Genomic DNA, 22,099 nt, shown 5'->3' with positions numbered 1-22,099 from the left:
AAATTCGATGTTGAAACAAGGGGCACCACGGGGGCACCAACAGTACCAAGTTGACTGGTTGGCGGAAGTAATTTGGAAGTGGGTTTATATCTGACGTCACAGCCAACTGATGTATCAGCGACATCACATCAACCCGTAATTTGTCAATTTGATTACCTCTTTGGAAGGAAATAGGAAGCAATAGGATTACTCTTTGGAGAATTGATGATTTCCCGCTTCAAATGCGGGATTCGGTGGGCATTATGGCGAAAAATGGATCCACGACAATGCTCAATGGGAGCAACAGATGGGCTAAAGGACTGAAAGAAATCAAAAGCAAGGTGAGTATTTCATTGGTGTTCTCTCAGACTCATGTCTCTGCTCTAGCACTGACACTACCGGTACTCTGTCACAGCAGGCTAGGCCTCCTTCGCGGCCGCGGCGGAGCCGGCGCCCCTTGCCCTTGCTGCTTGTTGCCTGAACAGGCGCTGTCCTCTGGCTCGAGTCTAGACATGGACCAAGATGAATGTTATTAATTACTAACTAAGTCACTATTATTGATAACTGCAATATTATTTTCTTTATCATTTTGAAAACACGACCCAGCTGCCCAGTGTAATAACTTCAAGTCCTTTTCATGAAAGAATCGTACCATAAAAAAAGGAGAATGATCGATACATCATACCGGGCGTAAGGACATTTAATATTCAACCCGTTTGGAGACTTTCCTCAGATATATAGAAATATGGAATTTACCTTAATTTCAGACCTGTCTTATATCCAAGAGCAAATGCTGGTTATTCTTTTTGGAATTTTGCATTATTTTTTTCTTCAACCCGTCGACGCGACTGCCGGGGCGATCAAATTATTCGGCGATGGTTTTGGCACTAGTAAGTACATGTAGTATTCAACCTGTCGCCAGTCGGAAGATTTTTTTTTCAATTATGGAATTGGAAGAAGATCAGAAGGACAAAAAAGAGAAAATAGACATACATAGTTCTAAGTAGGATAAAAGAGAAGAAGACAAATGGAGGAAGAGAAATAGTAGGATGAGGAGAGAATTTTGAATGGCCATTTTCATTTTGGCAGGCTAAAAAGGTCTTGATGGGGGCAGATCACCTATCATTAAGTTCTTCCCATTCATTATTTGCACCACTCTATAAAATTTGAACTACATTTATACAGTGCTTCCCAGAAAAAACGAAACCGAGGTTTAGTGATGATTTATCATAACTTAATCATAAATCTTCTCTTTCAGAAGGTATAACATACAAGATTTCTCATCCACGCATGAGTGAGACAGTGGGTAAAAACAATTTGAAGAAAGGATAGCAAAAAGTCATTTGGCGGGGGGTATCAAAATTAAAAAAAAATCACATGCCTAAAAATTTAAATATCTGTTTTTTAATGTAGCTAAATCGCAGAAAATGGTCAAGAAATAATAAAGCTATGGTTCTTCAAAATAATTCTTGTATTTCCATAATTTCATGAAACATACATGTTTTCACCGGTTTCCCGCAGAAGCTATCGCACGGTTAACAAAAGACTTTATGCATGGCTGATCATCAACAAAACGGATTGTCAAGTAAGTCTGAAAGTTATCCAGTATTAAAACCTCTTCATTTTATGAATTATTGGACTTCAAGCCTTATTTCAAATAAACAGAACTAGGTTTAATACTTCTTGAACGTTTTCTGTTATTGAGGTATCAAATTAAAGAGCAGATATTGAATTTTTTAATGTGATTTTTTTTTTGAAACTCAGATACTGCCCGCCAAGTGACTTTTTGGTTTCCTTTCTTCAAATTTTTTTTGCTCACTCAGGCATGAATGATAAATAATCTTTTTTCAAATGAAAGAGGAGACTCTTCTTTACAATGATAGGTCATTTGTCTATTGTATTTGTGATTAAGTTATGAAAAATCATCGATAAATATCGGTTTCGTTTTTTCTGGGACGCACTGTATACATGTAGTTCAAATTTTATAGAGTGGTGCAAATAATGAATGGGAAGAAATTAATGATAGGTGATCTGCCCCCATCAAGACCTTTTTAGCCTGCCAAAATGAAAATGGCCATTCAAAATTCTCTCATCCTATTTCTCTTCCTCCATTTGTCTTCTTCTCTTTTATCCTACTTAGAACTATGTATGTCTATTTTCTCTTTTTTGTCCTTCTGATCTTCTTCCAATTCCATAATTGAAAAAAAAATCTTCTTCAGCCTGGTGTAGTACAGAAGTAAAGTTAGTACTGTAAAACTATGGTACCATGCCATACAGGTACAATGAATCGCCTTCCTATTGTGTAGGCTACTCTACATACTCTGGAACTCATCCTTGCAAAGGGAAAATATCATTCTGAGCAAAACTTTTTTTTTACAGAAAAGTGATTTTTTTAATGCAAATGTGAATATTGGAGAAAATTATTGAGTGGCTGATGTAACATTCAATTACATGCCTATTCTGCTTTGTATCTGTCGCAAATTTGTAATACACTTGTAAAACTTTATACTAGAGACTATTTTTAGTTTTGGTAATACAATCATAGAGAGCATGTATTACAGAAGGAGATCCTTCTTCCAATTCCTCTGTTAATCCTTTGTTATCGCTTCCCTCTGGCGAAGGAACGATATCTAACATCAATCGGCAAGCCGCCAGGCGAAAGTAAGAGCCCGCTTACGTAACGCAATAAGCCCGCTCGTAAAATCTGAGGTCAGTGATTTTTTTTAAGGTCCCTGCGAGGCACCGCCGAAAACGACGTTCTTCCACATAACTTCGAGCTCTGTTTTTTTCAAAATCGAAACACGACTTGCTGTACTTCCAACATCCATATCACTTCGTACGGATTTCTGTACGTCTTTGATGTATGGTTGAACTTCTGAGATGATCCCCTTTGCATACATACCAAATACGTCACAATCTGATTTGACTCAACAAAATTACAAACGGAGGAACTTTAGAGATTGGTCATTTTAGGTATGTCTGTCTTTCTTCCGTAGTTAAATCTTTTCCTGCTCGTACATGTTTTAGAAATTATAAGGTGAAAAAGCATACTTTGAGCTTAATTTTTATGCAAAGATCATTTGCGTGATTACAATGGCCTTGATACTATAACGACGAATCTACGATCCATTTCTACGTCGATTGATGCATCGTCGAGTATCTTCCAGTGCCCCACGTACTCCTATTTGTGTAAGTTGAAGGTGAGTGTGATGGTTGAGCTCCGAGCTTGCGCACCCAGCTCATTCATACAGTACAGGCCTCAGCTCCGGACCGTTTCGGAAAAACCTGAATTGACTCATTTGAAGAGATAGATCTAGACCTAACTTTTATGATATTTCGTTGATTATATGATCTGCAAATTTTATTTATATTAATATTACCCATTGGGTCCGAATGACGGCGTTTTAGATTGCATTCGATCAACTTTTCCTATCTTATTTAAGGCTGATTTACGGGCGGCCTGCACCTGTAAGTGTGAAAGTGCCGTGATGGACCACCCTGCTGTCACTCCTAGTACCAATGAGGTCCAACATTACATGTATGGACCTCATAGGCGACATCAGTAGTATTTTTGGTTAGAAATCTCTGAGAACAGGATATTTATATATTATATCACAAGTACAAGCTATATTCCTTTCTCTTATTTAAATTATAATTTTATAGTGTAAATGCATCGTTAGCAACAACAAAAAATGAAAGAAATGAAGGGGAACTTACATTTTCACGGCTTTTTCCTGATTTTCTGGGCAGTTGCTCTTCACTTCTGACTCGCGATCGAAGCTGATATGAAGATCACGTGATTCGCGTTCTCGTCAGCTGATCGGTTGGTTATTCTTTTTGTCAGACGTTAATAATATATATTTTATAATGCTAGCATTCATCGCTAATTTAGGTGAAAGAGATTGAAGTTAAACAGCGCCAGGTTGGAATCATAATTATTTTGGAAGAGTGTATTTATACACTCGATCTCATACCTGACGTAGACGGCGCTATTCAACAAATGCACAATCTTCAATATAAAAAATAAAACAGAAAGAACGCCTTGAACACATGCCAAAATGCCTAACGATTTCTCTGCGGCATCAACAACTATCGTAAAGGGCGCTCCATTTATTAATAAAGATGGATGTATAGCTGTCTATGGCGACAAAATTTGCCGCAAATATTTACGAAGAATTGTGAGAAATGGTCTGAAAATGCAACAAAAGAACCGGTGAGTACCGATTAAACATTATCAATTTATTTAATAGAACATATTTCATGACTAGAGTTTAACAATTTCTAGATAATATTGCTTAGTTCTAAGCTAGGGCGGCCCAAATGCGCGTGAGTGGAGTCCCAGTTTATTAGCACGGGTAAGTATTGGGGTGTCGCCTAGAGTGCCCTGCTGTGAGGGGATTAGCGGTGCCGCGCATGGGGCAAAGCGTTCAAGAGAGTCAGTCCTGTAATAGCTCCATGATACAATACTGTGCCCTAAAAGTCTTGTTATGATGTGAATGCTACATGCATTATAAGTGTTTCATGGTTTGGGACTTTGGGTTCCCAATCAATTATCTCCATATTTTTGTCTTGTTTGTAAAAGCAAGGAATAGTTTTATGGAAGTGCTCAAAGGGCTGTTTTTACAAATGTGTGTAAAATGAAAATGATACAGAGAGATGACGCTACAATGTAAATGCCACATTGAATTGAATTCTAATGGCTCATAAAGCATTCATTGACTACTCTTCTACATGTAATTCTAAGAATCTTTGATCCTCAAGTATAAACATAGATTGTATACTAAAGCTTTGTAGGCTTAAGACGAAGGCACTCTAATTGAAAATCTGCTTTATTTTCCCCAAAACTTTCACAGTCCTGAAATATAATCTTTATGCTACCTGTAATTCCAGTTTTGCTTGATTACCAAGAACATAAAGTGTGTACTGTACGTGTACACATGCACACATATACATGTACGTACATGTAGCTCTATGAAAAAATTTAGATGTACCAAAAGAATAGTGAAAACAAATGTCCCGTACATGTACATAGTACTACATACAGTGTAGGCCTAAAATGGCCGAGATCCCTATAAAATCGAAACATTGGGTGGAGATCCATCATAACATTCCTTTATTATCAGAGGTCTGATGAAGAAGGTGTATCTACATGTAGTCAACTGTTGTAACTCAAGAATGCAGTGTAAACAATTATACACTTCAAGAGTAAATATTGAGATCAAAGTTCTCAGAATCTGGGCAGTTAAAAAGACCACTTCAAAAGTGTAAGGTGTTGACATGTTTGAATTGTTAGTTGAGTCATATACAAAGTGATTAGGGTTTACCACTATTTATAACAACTTCACTATTAATGCCGTAACACATTAGGCCTACATGTACAGTGAACATGTACATGTATTTTCAATAGTTTTATACAATCAGTGGTAGTACTGTACTGCACTGTATTGCAGTTTCCATCTTGCTTTTGTTCATCAGACTGATGTTTATAATCAATAAACAAATTGCAATTATTCAAGTTTATTTTCATTTGTTATAATTCTATTGTTTAAATTATTACATGTACATGCACTGTGCAATGTAATAATGTGCATGCCCGTTTTTAAATCAAAATCAATCACTTTTGACTTTAATATCTAAGTCTTGAATGAAATTTATAATAGAAACCAAGTAAGGCTAAATGGTCATTTATTTTGTACAGCCCACCCCAATACTATTAATGTGTACACTGAACATGTGCGGTACATGTAGGCATCACAGTCATGTTTACAAATTTTACATGTGGACATGATGTTGGCCACACTTCCATTTTTCAACAATCACACTTTTTTTATTCTTTTCAAGGCAGAGCACACATTTCTCTCTAATTGCTTGCTATATTTCTCAAGTGCAGTGAGTCACCAGCCCATGATCACCTATTCACGTTAATGGTCTTTTTTGTTGGACATTCAGTTATTGGTAAACTTCCCCAAACAGTTGACCCATCAAATGTAAACTTTGCTTTTAGCATTTGTGAAAGGCCTACACTCAGATATCACACTGTACATGTATGTGAGGGTTACATGCCATACTCTACTACCTGGTAACTTTTCTAGGCACGTTTTGAAAACTTGTACAATCATTGTCATTTACTTTGTTTTGGTGTCTCTTGGGTATAGTTAATTGCAAGGTTTAATGAATTTAGACCATCTTTCAAGATACAGTCCACTTCCTCGTGTACAATGTACATGTACATGGCTATAAACTTGCTACTCGGCCAAGGTCTACAGTGTACATGTACATGTACAACCACTGTCTGTGACATACATGGACTTTCTCCCATAACCGGTTTATCTATTGATTAACCTTTTGGTCTTATTGCCATTTACATGTAGCTTATTTATCATTTGGATTAATTTCCAGTTATACCTACATATCACTATACAAAAAAGATGAACTTTTTCAATAAAATTTTTATTTGACAAAATGGAAAATAATAAGTAGCTCTTGAAGTTGAAATTAGACCATTAGGACTAAAATGACAATTAGACCAAGTAAATATTGGACCCAGTGATGATAGATACAATTTGAGAATCAGACCATCTACTTGTGGATAAAGTGAATAAAAATAAGTTTCTGTTAGTTAATTCCAATAAAAATGTTGATGACAAAATAATGAAAAAGAACCTGTCTTTTTCATGTTTCTTCATTTTCTGTTTCAATTTCTCTTCAAGATTACATGTACATGTAGGGCCTCCAATAAAACTCCAAAGAATAATTTTTCACCAGGGAAGGTGTTTCATTATAATGTAATATGGCTTGAAATGTGCCCCAAAATTAATTTTTCATTTTCGGGGTCTGACATGTACAGTGAGTGTACCTAAATCTGCAGCATAAAGCCTTTTAAAACAAATGTGAATGGGGAATTTTTCGGGTACTTTTGAGCATTTGGGGGCGAAGCTGCTCTAAACCCCTGTGTAATTTCTTCTCCGATGACTAATAGTACTAAATAGTATCATCCAAAATATTTTCCCAGTATATGTTTTTGCAGTGGGCATTATTATCACACCAAGCATTCCTTGTCATCCCTGAGTGAATGCGAATACAATGGAGAGCACAAGGGTTTCTTTATGATCACTGCTGAATATAAGTGTTGTCATTGGCAGAGTTTTCTCAGCCTATTGTTAACATGTCATTGTGTGGAATTGGTGACCCTTGTTTGCCAGGTTTTATCCATGCAAGAAAGAGAATCCACAGGATATCATGGTGATGAAACTGAATTGGCAGCTGACTATCAAACTGATATTAAATCTTGCATGTTTTTTGTTCATGTAGTTTTCGCTGTAAACAAGATTTCAGATTTCAACTTTTGATCAAAAGTTCATTTGAAAGGATGTTTACTACAATGTATATAAAATTGCAATGGCCCTATTATGGCCTTCCTACGTAACATATGCAGTGCTTTAATAGAAACATTGAATTAGCGCTATGTAAGCCTAAATGTTGCACATTTATGCTATTGAAATTTAAAGTGAAAAGAAAGCTGTTTGTATTTTGTAATACATGTCTACTTCATGTAGGCCTAATTAAAGGACAAATCCACCCCTACAAAAAGTTGATTTATAAGAAAAATCCAGTAAGCATTTTTACTGTACATTGAAATAAACATGTACAATGTACATAGGCCGAGTGGGCCGTGGCCTACATGTAAAAAAAAAAATGATTACAATTTAAAATTTTCTTGCTTTTCACAAAAATGCCTAGATACAGTAAATGTGTGTGTGTGTGTGTATTTGAGTTTTGTCTGACGTGAATCAATCAGATATGATTATTTACGTCTGGGACCGACCTTTAACGTCACCATCCGAAAGACAGATGGTACAACCTGTATGTATTTTACAATAGCCTACATGCACCTTGTTCACACAGTGAATATATATGCAAATAATAGGGTCGATGATGTAATTCTTTGTTTTAAATTCTTGTTTGATTTGAATATTTAAAAAAAATCTTTTTTTAAAGGTTGATAGTATATAAAAGGAGCCAAGGTGCCAACAAATAAATTATTCTGTTGGTAAATAAAATTTTATTATAAGAATGTAAACCCATTATACCTACCCTGTATTGTACATAGAATTGGACTTTGTAGCCTTCATAAAATCTGGAGGCATGGAGCTTTGATAGCGTAACACTCTAATGATCACCTTTAACAGAACAATTGCTAGCCACTATTCAACAGGTTTTATTTTCCTTTGTGTAGCTGTCTATCAGACCATAGGACCTTCAACTCAATGTGTCTGTTATTTGTATCCTACATGGCTGTACATGTACAGTACATAAATTCAAATTTACCAATGGAAAAAATACATGTAGGCATGCACTGAAAAAAAAATGTATGGAATGGGCTAAAAGTTTCAGGATATAATCTTTCTGTCGCTCTGTGAAAAAGGATGACACAACATTTGATCTGATGCCTGATCAAAATAGAATATCTGCTTTTTTTGGTCTTATGTACGTATAAAACATTTTTTCGAGCATGGAGCATGGACTGGGCTGAATAAGGATACATACATATTTTTGTCACTAGGCTACTACCTGTCTAAAGTAATAGACTATATAGTGCTCTAAACATTAAAGACAGAGGGCGATAGATTTGAATTTAATGCCGTACATGTGTATTCTAATGGGTAAAAAAATGTATGACTATAAAGTACATTTTTATAATATTGTAATGTTTGATGATCAATAGTATAGTTCGCAACTTTGCATGACCCTTTATCAAAGCTGATGACAGGCTTTAAGCCCTGAACAGTGAGGTCATGGACTGTATTCCAAGATTTTTATAGCATTTGATTTGAATCATGTGCATGTTCTACTACTAGTACAACTGTATGATTGCCCTTGCAGAAAAAACGTATCACCTCCAAATCACCAATAGGTGGTTTCAGACTGCCTCGAAGTTTGTCAGTTCCAGGTATTTTCTGATCGGGAAATTTTCCCCGATCAGAAAATACCAGGTAATATTGGCAATGTGAAAGCAAATTACGTGTAATCTTCCTGAAAGAAAATACCGCGGGCGCCTTGGGTGGCTGCTAAGCTAGTGGTTTTGAATCTCGCGCCTTGCTTGCTTATCAGACCATAATGCGCATGCTCGTAGCTTCAGGAACTTATTCCGTAGGGCGTAGGGTATGTTTTGGGGTGGTGTGAATGCAGGAATAATTATTGGGTATTTTTTAGCCTAAAAAAGTTCTCGTAATTTAACGGGGATTCTCATGATCGAGGCGATTTGAAACCACTTAATGATTCCTTGATATCACTTCAGTGAAAAACATTAAAATGTTTTCATTGCATTCTTTCAATGGCCTTCAAGATTTCTGATGCATGATTCATTCTTGCACAGATTTTAATTAGCACACCATACTGTAGATGTGCATGTATCCTCAATAGGAATATCTCTCTTGATTATTTTTACAGTCTTGTTTATGCAGCCATTTTCTGAATGGAACACAATTGATTTGTCCAGTAACTTCAACCCTTGAACTTTTATGAAATCAATGCAACTGACACCTTCTTAGAAAGATTTGAGGTTCAATCTATTGTACCATCACCTTGTTTTTATAATACTATAGGAACTACAATTGTAGGTCTAACTATATATTTTGGGGTGTATGTGTGCAACATGTCACAAGATGCATGCACATTTACAAATTACAGAACATTGTATAGCACAATGATGTGCAGTATGTGTACCTGCAGGCCTTCATACATGTACACATGTGGGTTTTTTCTGTGCGCTTTTGATCTTATTTTATGGTATGTACATTGATCAAACTTCAGATAGAAACTGAATACCAAATACACAATTGTAGGTATAAGGCTTTGAAAAAAAATATACCTGTATGTGCATAGTAGTTTTAGGCCTACAAATACATGTGCATGTTGGCTACTTGATGTTCCTCTGCACTTGTAGGGATACAGACATAACAACTATTTAACCTTTGACCTCCATAAACTCAGTTAGGATTAGGGTTGTTGGGTCCTCAGGCTTCAAAATGTAAATATTTATGGCACTTACAGTATATAACAGGTCACGAAAAGATAAAATAACCTTGGAGAGCCCTTCCACTGCGGTTAGGGGGGGGTCATGACAGGAATGCAGGATTGATAACATAGAAATTTGGTGTTGCTAGGAGTGTCTGGAACCAGGGAAAATGTACACCTACACGTACGTAATGGAGCTACATATGTACATGTAGGTCTAAATCTTTAATAGCACCATCATAAAAGTTAATTGCTCAAATGAGCAGAGCTACAAAATACTTGGCCTATATTTAGGTCCTCTACATGTATATCTACAAATCACAATAAACATTTCATCTTCCAGGTCCAACATTTTCCAGAGCCCTTGTATAATTTGTTCTGGATTTTTGCAGGAAGTATGATTTTGCCAGGAGTTCGAAATAGAACCATCTCTAGGGGCTGTGGTACTTGTACCGTGTAGGTGTTCTCTATACATACTGTACGTGCATGGAGCTACTAGCTCTATGATACATGTGTAGACACCTGTAGGTCAATGTCATTTTTTTTTTTTAATCACCATCTCCATTATCTTTCTTTTCGTCACTGTGATCAACCTTATCTCTTTTCTATGACCACATCAGCAAGACCATCACCACTACCACCACCACTTTCATTATTGTCATCATCATCAATCATCATTATCATCATCATCATAATTGTATCATCATTATCATCATCTTCATCACCATCATCAATCATCATTGTCATCATCATCAGCATCATCAGTCATCATTGTCATCATTATTATCATCATCATCACCATCAGCATCAGTAAATAAAATTATTCATTATTATCATCATCACCTCCACCATGATCACTAAAGCATGTATCAATGTTCACTACCACCATTCATCATCACCACCACTACCAACAACTCCACCGAAACTGTCACTATCATCAAATATTTTATTCTGCTACTAGTAGGCCTTTACTTGTGTGTATGCCTACATGTACTTTGCCTACAATACATGTGTGACAGTTGATGAAACAAGATCTCCCTCGTCAAAGATCTTGCACAATATGAACTGACTGAACTCTGGCACCCAGGTCCAAATGTCAACATTTTCTACCTTGGCAGAAAAGAGAAAACAAAGCCAGGGAACGTGGCGGGAGAGTGGGTTGTTTCTGCTAGCGATATGCCCTAGCACTGAGAAATGCAAACCCTGAAACCATAACAAATCACTGGGTTACAATGCCTCATGTTTGGCATGTATAATGAGTCTCTGTACATGTACGTGTCATGTAGATATTTTATTGCTGGATTGTTTGGCAGTTCACAGACTCTGAGGACAAGTTTTTATAGACTTTCGCTTTCAATTTAAAACTGATTTTTGCCTTCATACTTTTCTTGTTGAGCATACACAAATTCTATACTGTACATTTCCATTTATGTGTACTGTGTTCCCAGTATGTTCTATTGTAGGTGTTCATTATAAAGAAAATGTTGAATGCAATACTGTATAGGCCTATGTGTACAATTTATTTTTAATTATTATTTATTTATTATTTATATTTGATTTTTTTTACATGATCATGTATTCTACATGTACATGTACATAGTAGTACAGAATAGGCCTGTAGACATGTATGCATGGAAATATGGAGTTAATCAAAGACAGAGACAAGCCTGCATGTATGGTCTTGTAACTTATGTTTGAGCATGTGGAGTTTATCATAAACCACTTTACAACCGCAATCATATTTCATATTAAACACTACACAGAATAAACACCCACACATACATGTAGGTATGGTATACTACTCGACACAAACTTGATGATGGATGGCATTGTTTAATAGCAACCCAGTCAGTCACACTGGGCATATTCACACCAGCCCAATCAGAAAATATGTCTGGTGCAAGTATATCATCATCTGATCAACACGGTTTACATGTAGGCATGGAGGACCTCCATGATGTAGGTTCAACTGTAACAAGAGTTTAGAGACCCCAGTTTTCTAACATGCCAATTGCATGTTGATCTGTGTCCTATAAAATTTACAGTAGGACCTGTATTCTTCAGTGATAAACCAGATAAATTTATTGTCATGCTCAAGTGAAACATTGGCATAAAAATCATTTTCTGGTTGTTAATAGTATACACAAAATAAGATAATTACAAAATTATGGCATTGAATAATATATGATACAAAATTAGGCAACCATGATACTGTACATAATAATACTATAAAATCCAAACAAACCTAAAGTACGTTACAAATGCAGCGGCACTGAAACAATGTAAATCTTGTATCACTATACATGTAATGTATGCCTAAAAGCGCATGCATATATTGTGAATAGATTTGATGGGCAATTTTTTCACATTGGCACATTTTGTACTGTTTGTTTGTTTATGTTTAAATATATGCGATTCACTTTTTGGGCCTGAAAATCAATTTTCTTTGAAATTCCGCATTCTTCCTGAAATCATAGGGATATGGGTAGCAGTAATAAAGAAAATTATGAGATTTTTTTGTTTTGAAGGAAAATGCTCATTCTCCTCAATAGGAATGTACTGTAAATAGTTCTGCTGAATTTTAATGGACTATGAGAACTTTGTTGTTTAATACTGGCAGGTGCGAACCTTTAAATCAACTGAAATAAGCAGTGATGTTCCAATGTACAGCTTTGCATATCAATGCATGCAATGATAATTGAACATTTTGAGACCAGATCAAGTTTACAGGTATTTTTCTTAATGATGTAGGTGTAAATAGTCTGAGCCATGTTACAGGGGCGGACTCTGGAAGCATTCCCTGCATTCCATTGTGTTACAAAATACATTCTCCCATGACAAATATTTGGTTGTACCCATTGTATTGTGCGGTCAGGTAGAAGTCTGTGTGTTTCTGTGATTGTTGCCTGAGTGTGTGTAGAAAGAGTGCATTGTTCTCCATTGTAATTGATTATATGAGTTTGTGGAATATGTTTCTTAAGATGATTTTGATATTCACCTGTGAAAATAACAAGTTCTTGTATATATATAAATGCAGTTAAAATTATAGGCCTATAATGTCTCCTGAATAAAGATCACAATGTATGGGTAGTCCAGATTGGATGCATCATGATTATTGTGCAGGTACAGACCCTAATTGAACTTGTATCAACAAGTGGGTCTTCACACAGAGACTAACCTTGCTATTTCAAGAGAGAGGGCCATTCAGGACCTGGCAGGTCATTGTAGGCTTTGAATAAAGACCCCTTAAACTTGAGTGAAGGGATCGATTGCACAGCTCAGCAGACTACATCATGATGCGGAGGGGAAATAAAGGGGGTTGGCACTAGTCTGCTATGCAGACTCTGAATGGCTCGTGAGGGCGAGCGAAGCGAGCCAGTCTGCTATGCAGACTCGTTGAATCAGCTGAGGTACACACACTGCAGATGTGGGTCTACATTTGTAGACTAGGTTGGCACTGGGTTGGATCGTTAGTCAGGAGGCTCTTCAAGTGTGCTTTGGGAAAGGGAACTTCCATATATATGTCAACATCCAATCTTTACTAGGTATGGGGTTCAAACCCCATCTTGGCATTTAAATAAGGACATCGATCTACAGTACATTTTAGACTCTGAACCCAGATGAGGGACATGTACATGTACACGTACATTTAAATGTAGGTACTACATGTACAGTGCTGTAGATCAGGAATTATCCTTGAAATCCTGAAGCACCCCAGGGGGCTTGGAGGTGGACTGCATGCTCTTTGCTCGCCCATTAACTTCCAAAAAGGACCCTAAACAAGTATTTTGTCACGTTTCCCTACCCTGTCTCAAATATGTTTCAAATATAGGGCCTTTGTCTCAAATATTCCATTTTCAGGAATTGGTGAAACATGCCCTTTCCACACAGCTTGCATTCTAAAAGTATGAGGCTGTTGAAAAGTATACAGTGAGTAGTGAAAAGGGATGCTCCAGGCTGAAAATAACAGTATAATTATGAACAGAAAAAAGAAAAATCAGACAAACAAAACCCTGAAAATTTGATCAAAATAGGACAATGAATAACAAAGTAATGGCATTTAAAGATTTGCACATTCCGATGAAACAGTTCTACATGTAGCTACATTGTAGGTATGTCTTAATGAATATTCAATGAGCAAACTGATGATATCATATTCCCACTTGTTCTTTTGTATTTTATTATATGAAATTATTCAAATGATTTTTTTTCCAAAAATGTTTGTTTTCACAAAATATTGCTAAACTATAAATTTCAATAATTTTGCTATTTTTTATCAGATTTTTATGAAATTTTGAGCATTCTACTCTGAATTGTACTCTATTTAAATATTTTCAGCCCGGAGTACCCTTTTAATACCTTTTTCAGTTTTCAGTGAAATGTGCGAAGCACATGGTGTGCAACGCCCTGTGAAAAACAACACCTTTTACATGCTTTTATGGACAAGCATTGAGTGCCAAAAACTAAACTTATTTTACTAAGACCCATCACAGGCATACCTGTAAACACACAGTGATTTTTTTTATTCCATAGCTTGATGCTGAGTTCAGGAGATTCACCATCAACCCCAACAAGGTAGCAACATATGAAGACTTCTATGCATTCCTGGAGCGTATGCACCACCTTGGTGATATCCCTTTCCTGGTGGGGTACAGCGACCCTCAAGGTGACCTTCTCCCTATCAACAATGATGACAACTATCTCAAGGCTCTCACTTCCTCCAAGCCTCCCCTCAAAATAGTACTACAGAAAAAAGGTTTGTGCTTTTTTTTTAAATTGTTTTTAATATGCTTTTCTCACAGACAAAAACCCTACAACTTTATAGGTGGGGCTAAATTGCAATGTAGCCCCAGTTACATGTACATGTATACAGGCTAAAACTTGAGTATTAAAACACACTTTCCTTTCTTACATCGTATTTACAAAGTGGGCTAGTGCTCATTGATGGTTACTTCTACTTGTGGGGAATTACTGAATTTTATGTCATTACAGCAAGCTTTTCCTGAGCCGAGTATAAGATGAAATTTGGCCTGTGAGAGAAGGGAAATTATAGTACGGGTTATGGGGTTAAAGGACAAGTCCACTCCAACAAAAACTTGATTTGAATAAAAAGAGAAAAATTCAACGAGCATAACACTGAAAATTTCATCAAAATCGGATGTAAAATAAGAAAGTTATGACATTTTAAAGTTTCGCTTCATTTCACAAAACAGTTATATGCCCGATGACATCACTCACTCACTATTTCTTTTGTATTTTATTATATGAAATATGAAATATTTTGATTTTCTCGTCATTGTCATGTGAAATGAAGTTTCATTCCTCCCTGAACACGTAGAATTCCATTATTTTAACATTTTGTGGTTCAGGCAATGAGGTCCTAATCGTCAAATTCGTAAAAATTGAAATATTGTATAATTCAAACAATAAAAAACAAAAGAAATAGTGAGTGAGTGACATCATCGACTCTCTAATTTGGATGTAACTGGCTCGTTCATATAACTATTTTGTTAAAAATAAGCGAAACTTTGAAATGTCATAACTTTCTTATTTTACATCCGATTTTGATGAGATTTTTAGCATTGTGCTTGTCTGATTTTTCTCTATTGATTCAAATCAACATTTTTCTGAGGTGGACTTTACCTTTAACAATACATGTAAATTAAGGATAGTCTGGGGTTATGAATACATTTTGAGAAAAGCTCATAGGGATGTTTCACAGAGGTTTGACTATTTATTAAAGAGACATCCGACTTGAATTCATCAATATTGTGTATATAATTCAACCCATCGAATTGGTCAGATATTGTTACTTTAGCCATTAGCGCATGCAGGATTTCAAAGAAGATTGGAATTATACAAAAAGAATCATTTATAGGACCTAAAGCTTTTTCTTTAAAATATCTCTGACCAGGAAAAAAATCTTATAAAGAGTAAGAATAAATCATTGAAGGGGGGAGGGGGACATTGATTACAATTTTGATAATGAAGTTTAGGGGCTAAAAGATGATTAGGAAGCACAAGCCATAAATTAAGAATAAAATTTATTCAAGCTCAGTAGTTTGTGAAGTTTACCTTTTGGGTAAGTCTGATTATTGGTTTGTACTTCAGACCCACGTGTAATTATCTGATTGTCTAGCACCAACTAACTAAACCCAATACACACTTGGTAATTCAAAAGATAAAAGAAGAAGACAGATTGCAATTTTCCAGAAAAACTCTATGTACTTTCATCCTTCATTTAGTGATTTTCTAATAATTATTTTTGGCTATTTTCCTTTTATATTTTTATTTGTTTTGTTAGATGAAGTCAGTGAAGTAGACATTCAGTATGGAAGCACAGTACCCAGGAGAAAGAACAAAATTTCCCAGTACCTGGTTTCTCAATCGCCCAAGCCTTTGAAGCCCTTCAAAGCCATCGGCCTTCCTCAAGATTTCAGGAGAGTCTCTGCCATCATAGATGTGGACATTGTACCCGAGACTCATCGTAGAGTCAAGCTTCACAAACACGGCTCGGACAAACCCCTCGGATTCTACATCCGGGATGGAACAAGCATGCGTGTGACACCTCATGGACTGGAGAAAGTACCTGGAATTTTTATCTCTCGCCTGGTGCCAGGTGGTCTCGCCGAGAGCACAGGTCTCTTGGGAGTCAATGATGAAGTGTTAGAGGTGAACGGTATCGAGGTGTCTGGAAAAACGTTGGACCAGGTCACGGACATGATGGTTGCCAACAGTGCTAACTTGATTATAACAGTCAAACCTGCCAACCAGCGGAACACGCTGTCAAAGAAGAAGCCGTCATCTCTTGGGGTGTCATCATCGCTCTCACAGTCAATGGCTAGTCTCGGTAGCTTGGATGGACTCAGTGATGAGGATGAGGTCCAGGACCATTCCAAGAAGCCCACTGAGACAGATGGCAATGGCGAGGAGAAGGGGAAAAAGACGGAAGAGACAGAGATGAAGAGTCATCGGGGAGAGGGGGATAGAGAGATCATAAAAGGCAGCAACATTTTATCACAACCCTCAGAGAAGATCAAGCAACCTCCGGATAATTCAGAAACAAATGCTGTCAGTGATAACGAGGAATGTACTCTATGAGAAAACCTCTTTTCTATAAACTCATTACTCAAGACAGAGATTTGTTGAATGTGTGTTGATGATGCCTAGTTGTGTGATTGTAACGATGAACTATGCAGCAGTTGGATGTTTGGTACAGATAAAGTAGGATATGACATCCTTCTTGATGGACAATCTGGGCTATTGGAAGAAGTTTATGCACCGTATTTAGGATGCCAGAATAGTGCGTTCCCTGGAATCAAATAAAGGAGAATGAAAGTTCCAGACAGAGGACAGGTGTCGCTGAAGAGGCACCAGTGATAACATTCCACTCGCAGTGAACCTTTGAAATATGATGTGACAGTGGTGGATTGTCATCCAAGCTACTGGTATACAGTATTATCAGGCAAGTTATGAGGAAGACCAATATTAAAGACTGGTCATGGTGTCAACAACTTGGCATCCTTGAAAGGTGTATGTAACAAGAACACTGGCAAAGGAAATTATTTATATCCATAGCGAGTCACGAGTGATAAATTTCGCTCATTCACCTAAACGGATGATGAGAAATTGCAAATGTATATTTGGTATTAGATTGATATGAAAAATTTTAAATAAAAAAAAAATAGTTCATCTCAATTTCTATTTACAATGGTCACTGTTTGTGACAACATTTGAGACAAGATTAATTTTTTATTGATACTACAAGATGTGTATATTTTATATATTTCCCCTTTGCTTACTGAATGTATGTACTTGCTATGTTTGTATAAGCTACATTATTTTTCCTACCCTGGTATTATGGAAGTATTATAATAGCTGTATTTGTTACCTTATTTTTGTTGAATATTAAAATGACCAGTCCATTCCAATGTTTTTGTAAAATGTATATTTGAATCATTGAATGTACATCTTAAATCTCAAAATGTGTTGTATACTGTAGTGTACAGGTGTATTTCAATTTAATTGGTCATTTGAATATTGACCATTTGTAAAACAATACCTTCTCTTATATCCTGCAAACTAAACAATTTATTCGTCATTTCTGATTATTTAGATTTGTCAAGAACACTTATTTCCAAAGATCTAGTTGAATAGTTCAATGAGAGAATTGTGTTGTTGAAAAGAATTGATTGGAAATTCATCAAAGCAAACCAAATTGGTTGAATCATCAAAACAGTAGAACAAAGAGAGAAGAAGGGGTGTCTAATTGTTGTCCAAAAGCAAGCAAGAAAAGTAATTAGAAGCAGTATATCAAATAGAACTGTCCACAAGTTTGTTGAAAATAATATTTTCCCCAATGGCCAAACCGCTTTTTAAATTCGAATTGTAAAATTGTACCCTGCATTATATAATTTTGGTGATGAAATAATAGCATTTTATTGTTGCTGATATAGTATGCTTACAAGATGCAGGGAAAAGGGGGGAAAACAAGATTGTATTTTAGACTATTAATTTGGTTTCTAAGAACTGTCAGTACATATTCCTGAAAGTACTATATTTCCTTGTTAAAAATGTGTGAAATTTCCATCCATTCTTTTGAAATGAAATATATGTATACAATCCAAAAGAATTGGTACTTATTAGTATACAGGTACATATCGAATAGAGCATTCCGATAATAAATATTGAATGAATAATGAATTTGCATTATAGCATATTATAGTACTCATAATCTAGAGTTTTTATGTTAAAAATTTGTAAATTAAGAACTGATATTTGGACATGTACATGTATTGGTATAGGTTTATAACTTTATATAACTTTATAGTATTGAACTACTGAATGTATTCAAGAAGTTGGTCACAATATTTAAGAAGTTAATGGTTTCATTAAACAAATCATTATTTTCTGCTTATCACTTTCCACGAACAATATTTTTCAATACAAATATAGATGAAATGAGAATTTGCTTTATAATGTAACATATCTTTGGAAAGCTTTACTCCAAAACCACTTCTGCCAGAAATTATGTTCCCATGGAAACCTTTGAAGACTTTGTACCTTATTGCTAATAAGGACGACCAGTAGTTTCCTTTTGCATTGCTTCAGGTGTAGTTGTACATCGGACTGAAACCTGGAAATCTGCCTATGGCTGCGTTTATGCGACCTCAAGCCAGAATCATGATTTGAATCATGATTCAAAACACAAACATGAATCACGATATCACAGAATCAGCGTTTAGACGACCTTCATTCCAATGCTGTTTCTCCTCAGATTCGGGCCAATCCAGTGCGCATCACTAGTGCGCAGTTTGACAGAGGAAGTTTTTCGCACGTGCTTCGGCTCTCGAAAAATCTTTTGCTTCCAGAATTCAGTCTATACCTAATTTTATTTACTTCTATCATATAGGGTCCATGTGCTTCTATTCATCTTGTTAATTTATAAAAAATGGTGTTCGGAAGTGAATTTCAGCGTAGATCCAATTTAATATTGACACTCTATACTCAACAACAACTGAGATCATTGTCTGTCCAGTTAATTCATTTACTAGAACTTGAAGTTGAAGACATGACCAAAAAATGAAAAGTAGTGGACGATGCGATGACCAACACAGAACTTGGACATGACAAGAAATGCATGCAGAGTAATCATGTACATACAATGAGCTGAGCTTGGCAAGAGTCAAACCGAAAGTAGCCCGACACAGTGAGGTCATATAATCATGATTCAAATCACGATATCGTTTATTCGAACATTTTCGTACGTGATTCTGCAGAAACGTCTTTCCAAACGCCCCTTTTTTCGTGTTTCATGTTTGTGATTCTAATCATGATTATATTCAATTTCGACTAAAGCCCCAGTCACATATAGACCCCGGACCACCCCGGACCATCCCGGATCTGATCCGGGGTGGTCCGGGGAGAGATCCGTGTTGTCGCCTTGGGCATCCTTGGAGGTCCGGGGTGGTCCGTGTTGGTCCTTGAACGTCCGGGAGGCCAACACGGCAGTTTTTGACTGTCAAAAACATCCGGCGTCATCCGTGGACTGCCGGGGTGGCAAAGCCATCCGGGATGGTCCGTGTAGCTGCCGTGTAGGTCCGTGTGGCTGCCGTGTAGGTCCGTGTAGCTGCCGTGTAAGTCCGTGTGGCTGCCTGGAGTATCCTTGGCAGTCCGTGTTCTTTTTTCCCATCAAATCTTTACAACGCTATTTACTTTATGAACTTTTCAGTAGTTGTTAAACAGTTGACACAAACATGCTCAATTTATGATTAAATGGATGATTAAATGATTCAGGATATTTTCTTACGCTTTGGATATTGGCCCCAACCCAATATTTGTAAACTTTAATAGTGCATGTATGAATATTTTTTTTCTAATATTTACCCCAACTTTGTCTGTTATTATTATTTCACATTTCATTTTTTTAAAATATGTTATATGTATATAATTTATGTAATGTACCTGTTACATCGAAATTATACATTAAGTGTTATACTACTGCCCTGCATCGACAGTTATGCGTCATGACCGGGGCCTATCTTAATTTTATTATGTTTTCTATTGACTTTGTAAATTTCTTTCCTTTATTGTGATTTCAATAAAGTGATATCAAATCAAATCGAAATTCAATTTGTCGTTCAAGGTTTAAAGTACTTAACAACTACTTTTAAAACAGTAAACTGTGTTGTATAAAAAAACAGCGTTTTTACTGGTTAAGGAAGTTTTGAGTTTTTATATATTTTTTAAAAACAACATAATATAATGTTGCGACAAGGATGAGAAAAAAATAAATAAATAGATAAATAAATAAATAAAAAATTAAATAAATAAATATCAGCTCATTATTATGAACAGATTTTCATTTGCCGTGCTGGTCAATATAGCTGCCGTGTTGGTCCTTGAGCTGACGTGTTGGTCCGTGTAGCTGACGTGTTGGTCCGTGTAGCTGACGTGATGGTCCGTGTTGCTGACGCGTTGGTCCGTGTTGGTCCTTGTAGCTGACGTGTTGGTCCGTGTTGCTGACGTGTTGGTCCGTGTAGCTGACGTGATGGTCCGTGTTGCTGACGTGTTGGTCCGTGTTGCTGACGTGTTGGTCCGTGTAGCTGACGTGTAGGTCCGTGTTGCTGACGTGTCGGTCCGTGTTGACGACGTGCTCTGCCGGCATGGTCCGTGTAGATCCGTGTGAAGCTGCCGTGTTGATGCCGTGTTTACAGTCATCCGGGGCAAAGCTATCCCGGACCTCCCCGGATCATGCCGGCATTGCCGTGTTGATCCGTGAGGATCCGTGTCTATATGTGACTGGGGCTTAAACGCAATCGTGATTCTGCAGAATCATGATTTGAATCATGATTCAGATCATGATTCTAGGGTGAAAAAGTGGCGGATAAACGCACCCTATATATGCTATTCCTACATAATAACAGTGTGTGAAATAGGATTCCTTTAATTTATAGCTGAGATGAGAATTTCAAAATATTAGCTGCTAGTGTGAGAGAACCAAAAAACAGTTGAACTGGTCATGTGTCTTCATGAAAACACCTTGAGTTTTTTTTTCCAGCAACAATCATTGTATTCAAGGAATTTTACCCTCTTAATAATGATTTACAATGTGATACTTAAATAATTAAATCAGTACCATGCCAACGTACATATATTTAAGACAAACTGTATAACTGACACAATGTTGCTTTATCATTCCCAGTTTTTCCATAGATATTATGCATTCATCAGAGTAGTGTTTTATATAGCTGTTTTTAAAGTTGCACACAACTTATACAAACGTCTTGGATGTGTTCTTAAGTCACCAATCCATGAGGCTGATTTTTCTCATTAATGTTTTCTTTTCTCAAAAATATTAATCCCATCTTTATGGACTAGGGTATATTTCAGTTTACAATGAAGGAGAGGCTAAGCCTGTAGTCTTGAATAATGTAGGTTGTAGACAAATATCTTGTTTAAAAAAATGCAATATGAGAGAATCAACCTCATGGAACCTTCCCAAGAAATCCTTGTGACTTTCTGGTTTTTCTTTCATAAACCTCTACTATCGAACATCGTACACATAGTAGGCATGTGAGAACATTTTATTTACTTTATTAAA

At 36.4% G+C, this 22,099-nt stretch overlaps 1 protein-coding gene across 1 annotated transcript; it reads left to right on the top strand.

Moving 5' to 3' along the window:
- The first annotated feature begins 242 nt into the window (after nucleotides 1-242).
- LOC129255080 (partitioning defective protein 6-like) lies at nucleotides 243-20,628 on the top strand. Its single transcript, XM_054893636.2, has 3 exons — nucleotides 243-320; nucleotides 14,530-14,752; nucleotides 16,301-20,628. Exons 1-3 carry the CDS (start codon nucleotides 243-245, stop codon nucleotides 17,095-17,097), a joined length of 1,098 nt encoding a protein of 365 aa, XP_054749611.2. The 3' UTR covers nucleotides 17,098-20,628.
- The last annotated feature ends 1,471 nt before the right edge of the window (nucleotides 20,629-22,099 follow it).

This window comes from Lytechinus pictus, chromosome 2 (assembly GCF_037042905.1).
Source record: "Lytechinus pictus isolate F3 Inbred chromosome 2, Lp3.0, whole genome shotgun sequence".
Lineage (NCBI taxonomy): Eukaryota > Metazoa > Echinodermata > Echinoidea > Temnopleuroida > Toxopneustidae > Lytechinus > Lytechinus pictus.
The sequence above is the reverse complement of the archived record's forward strand: the minus strand, read 5'-3'. Positions and strand labels throughout refer to the sequence as shown.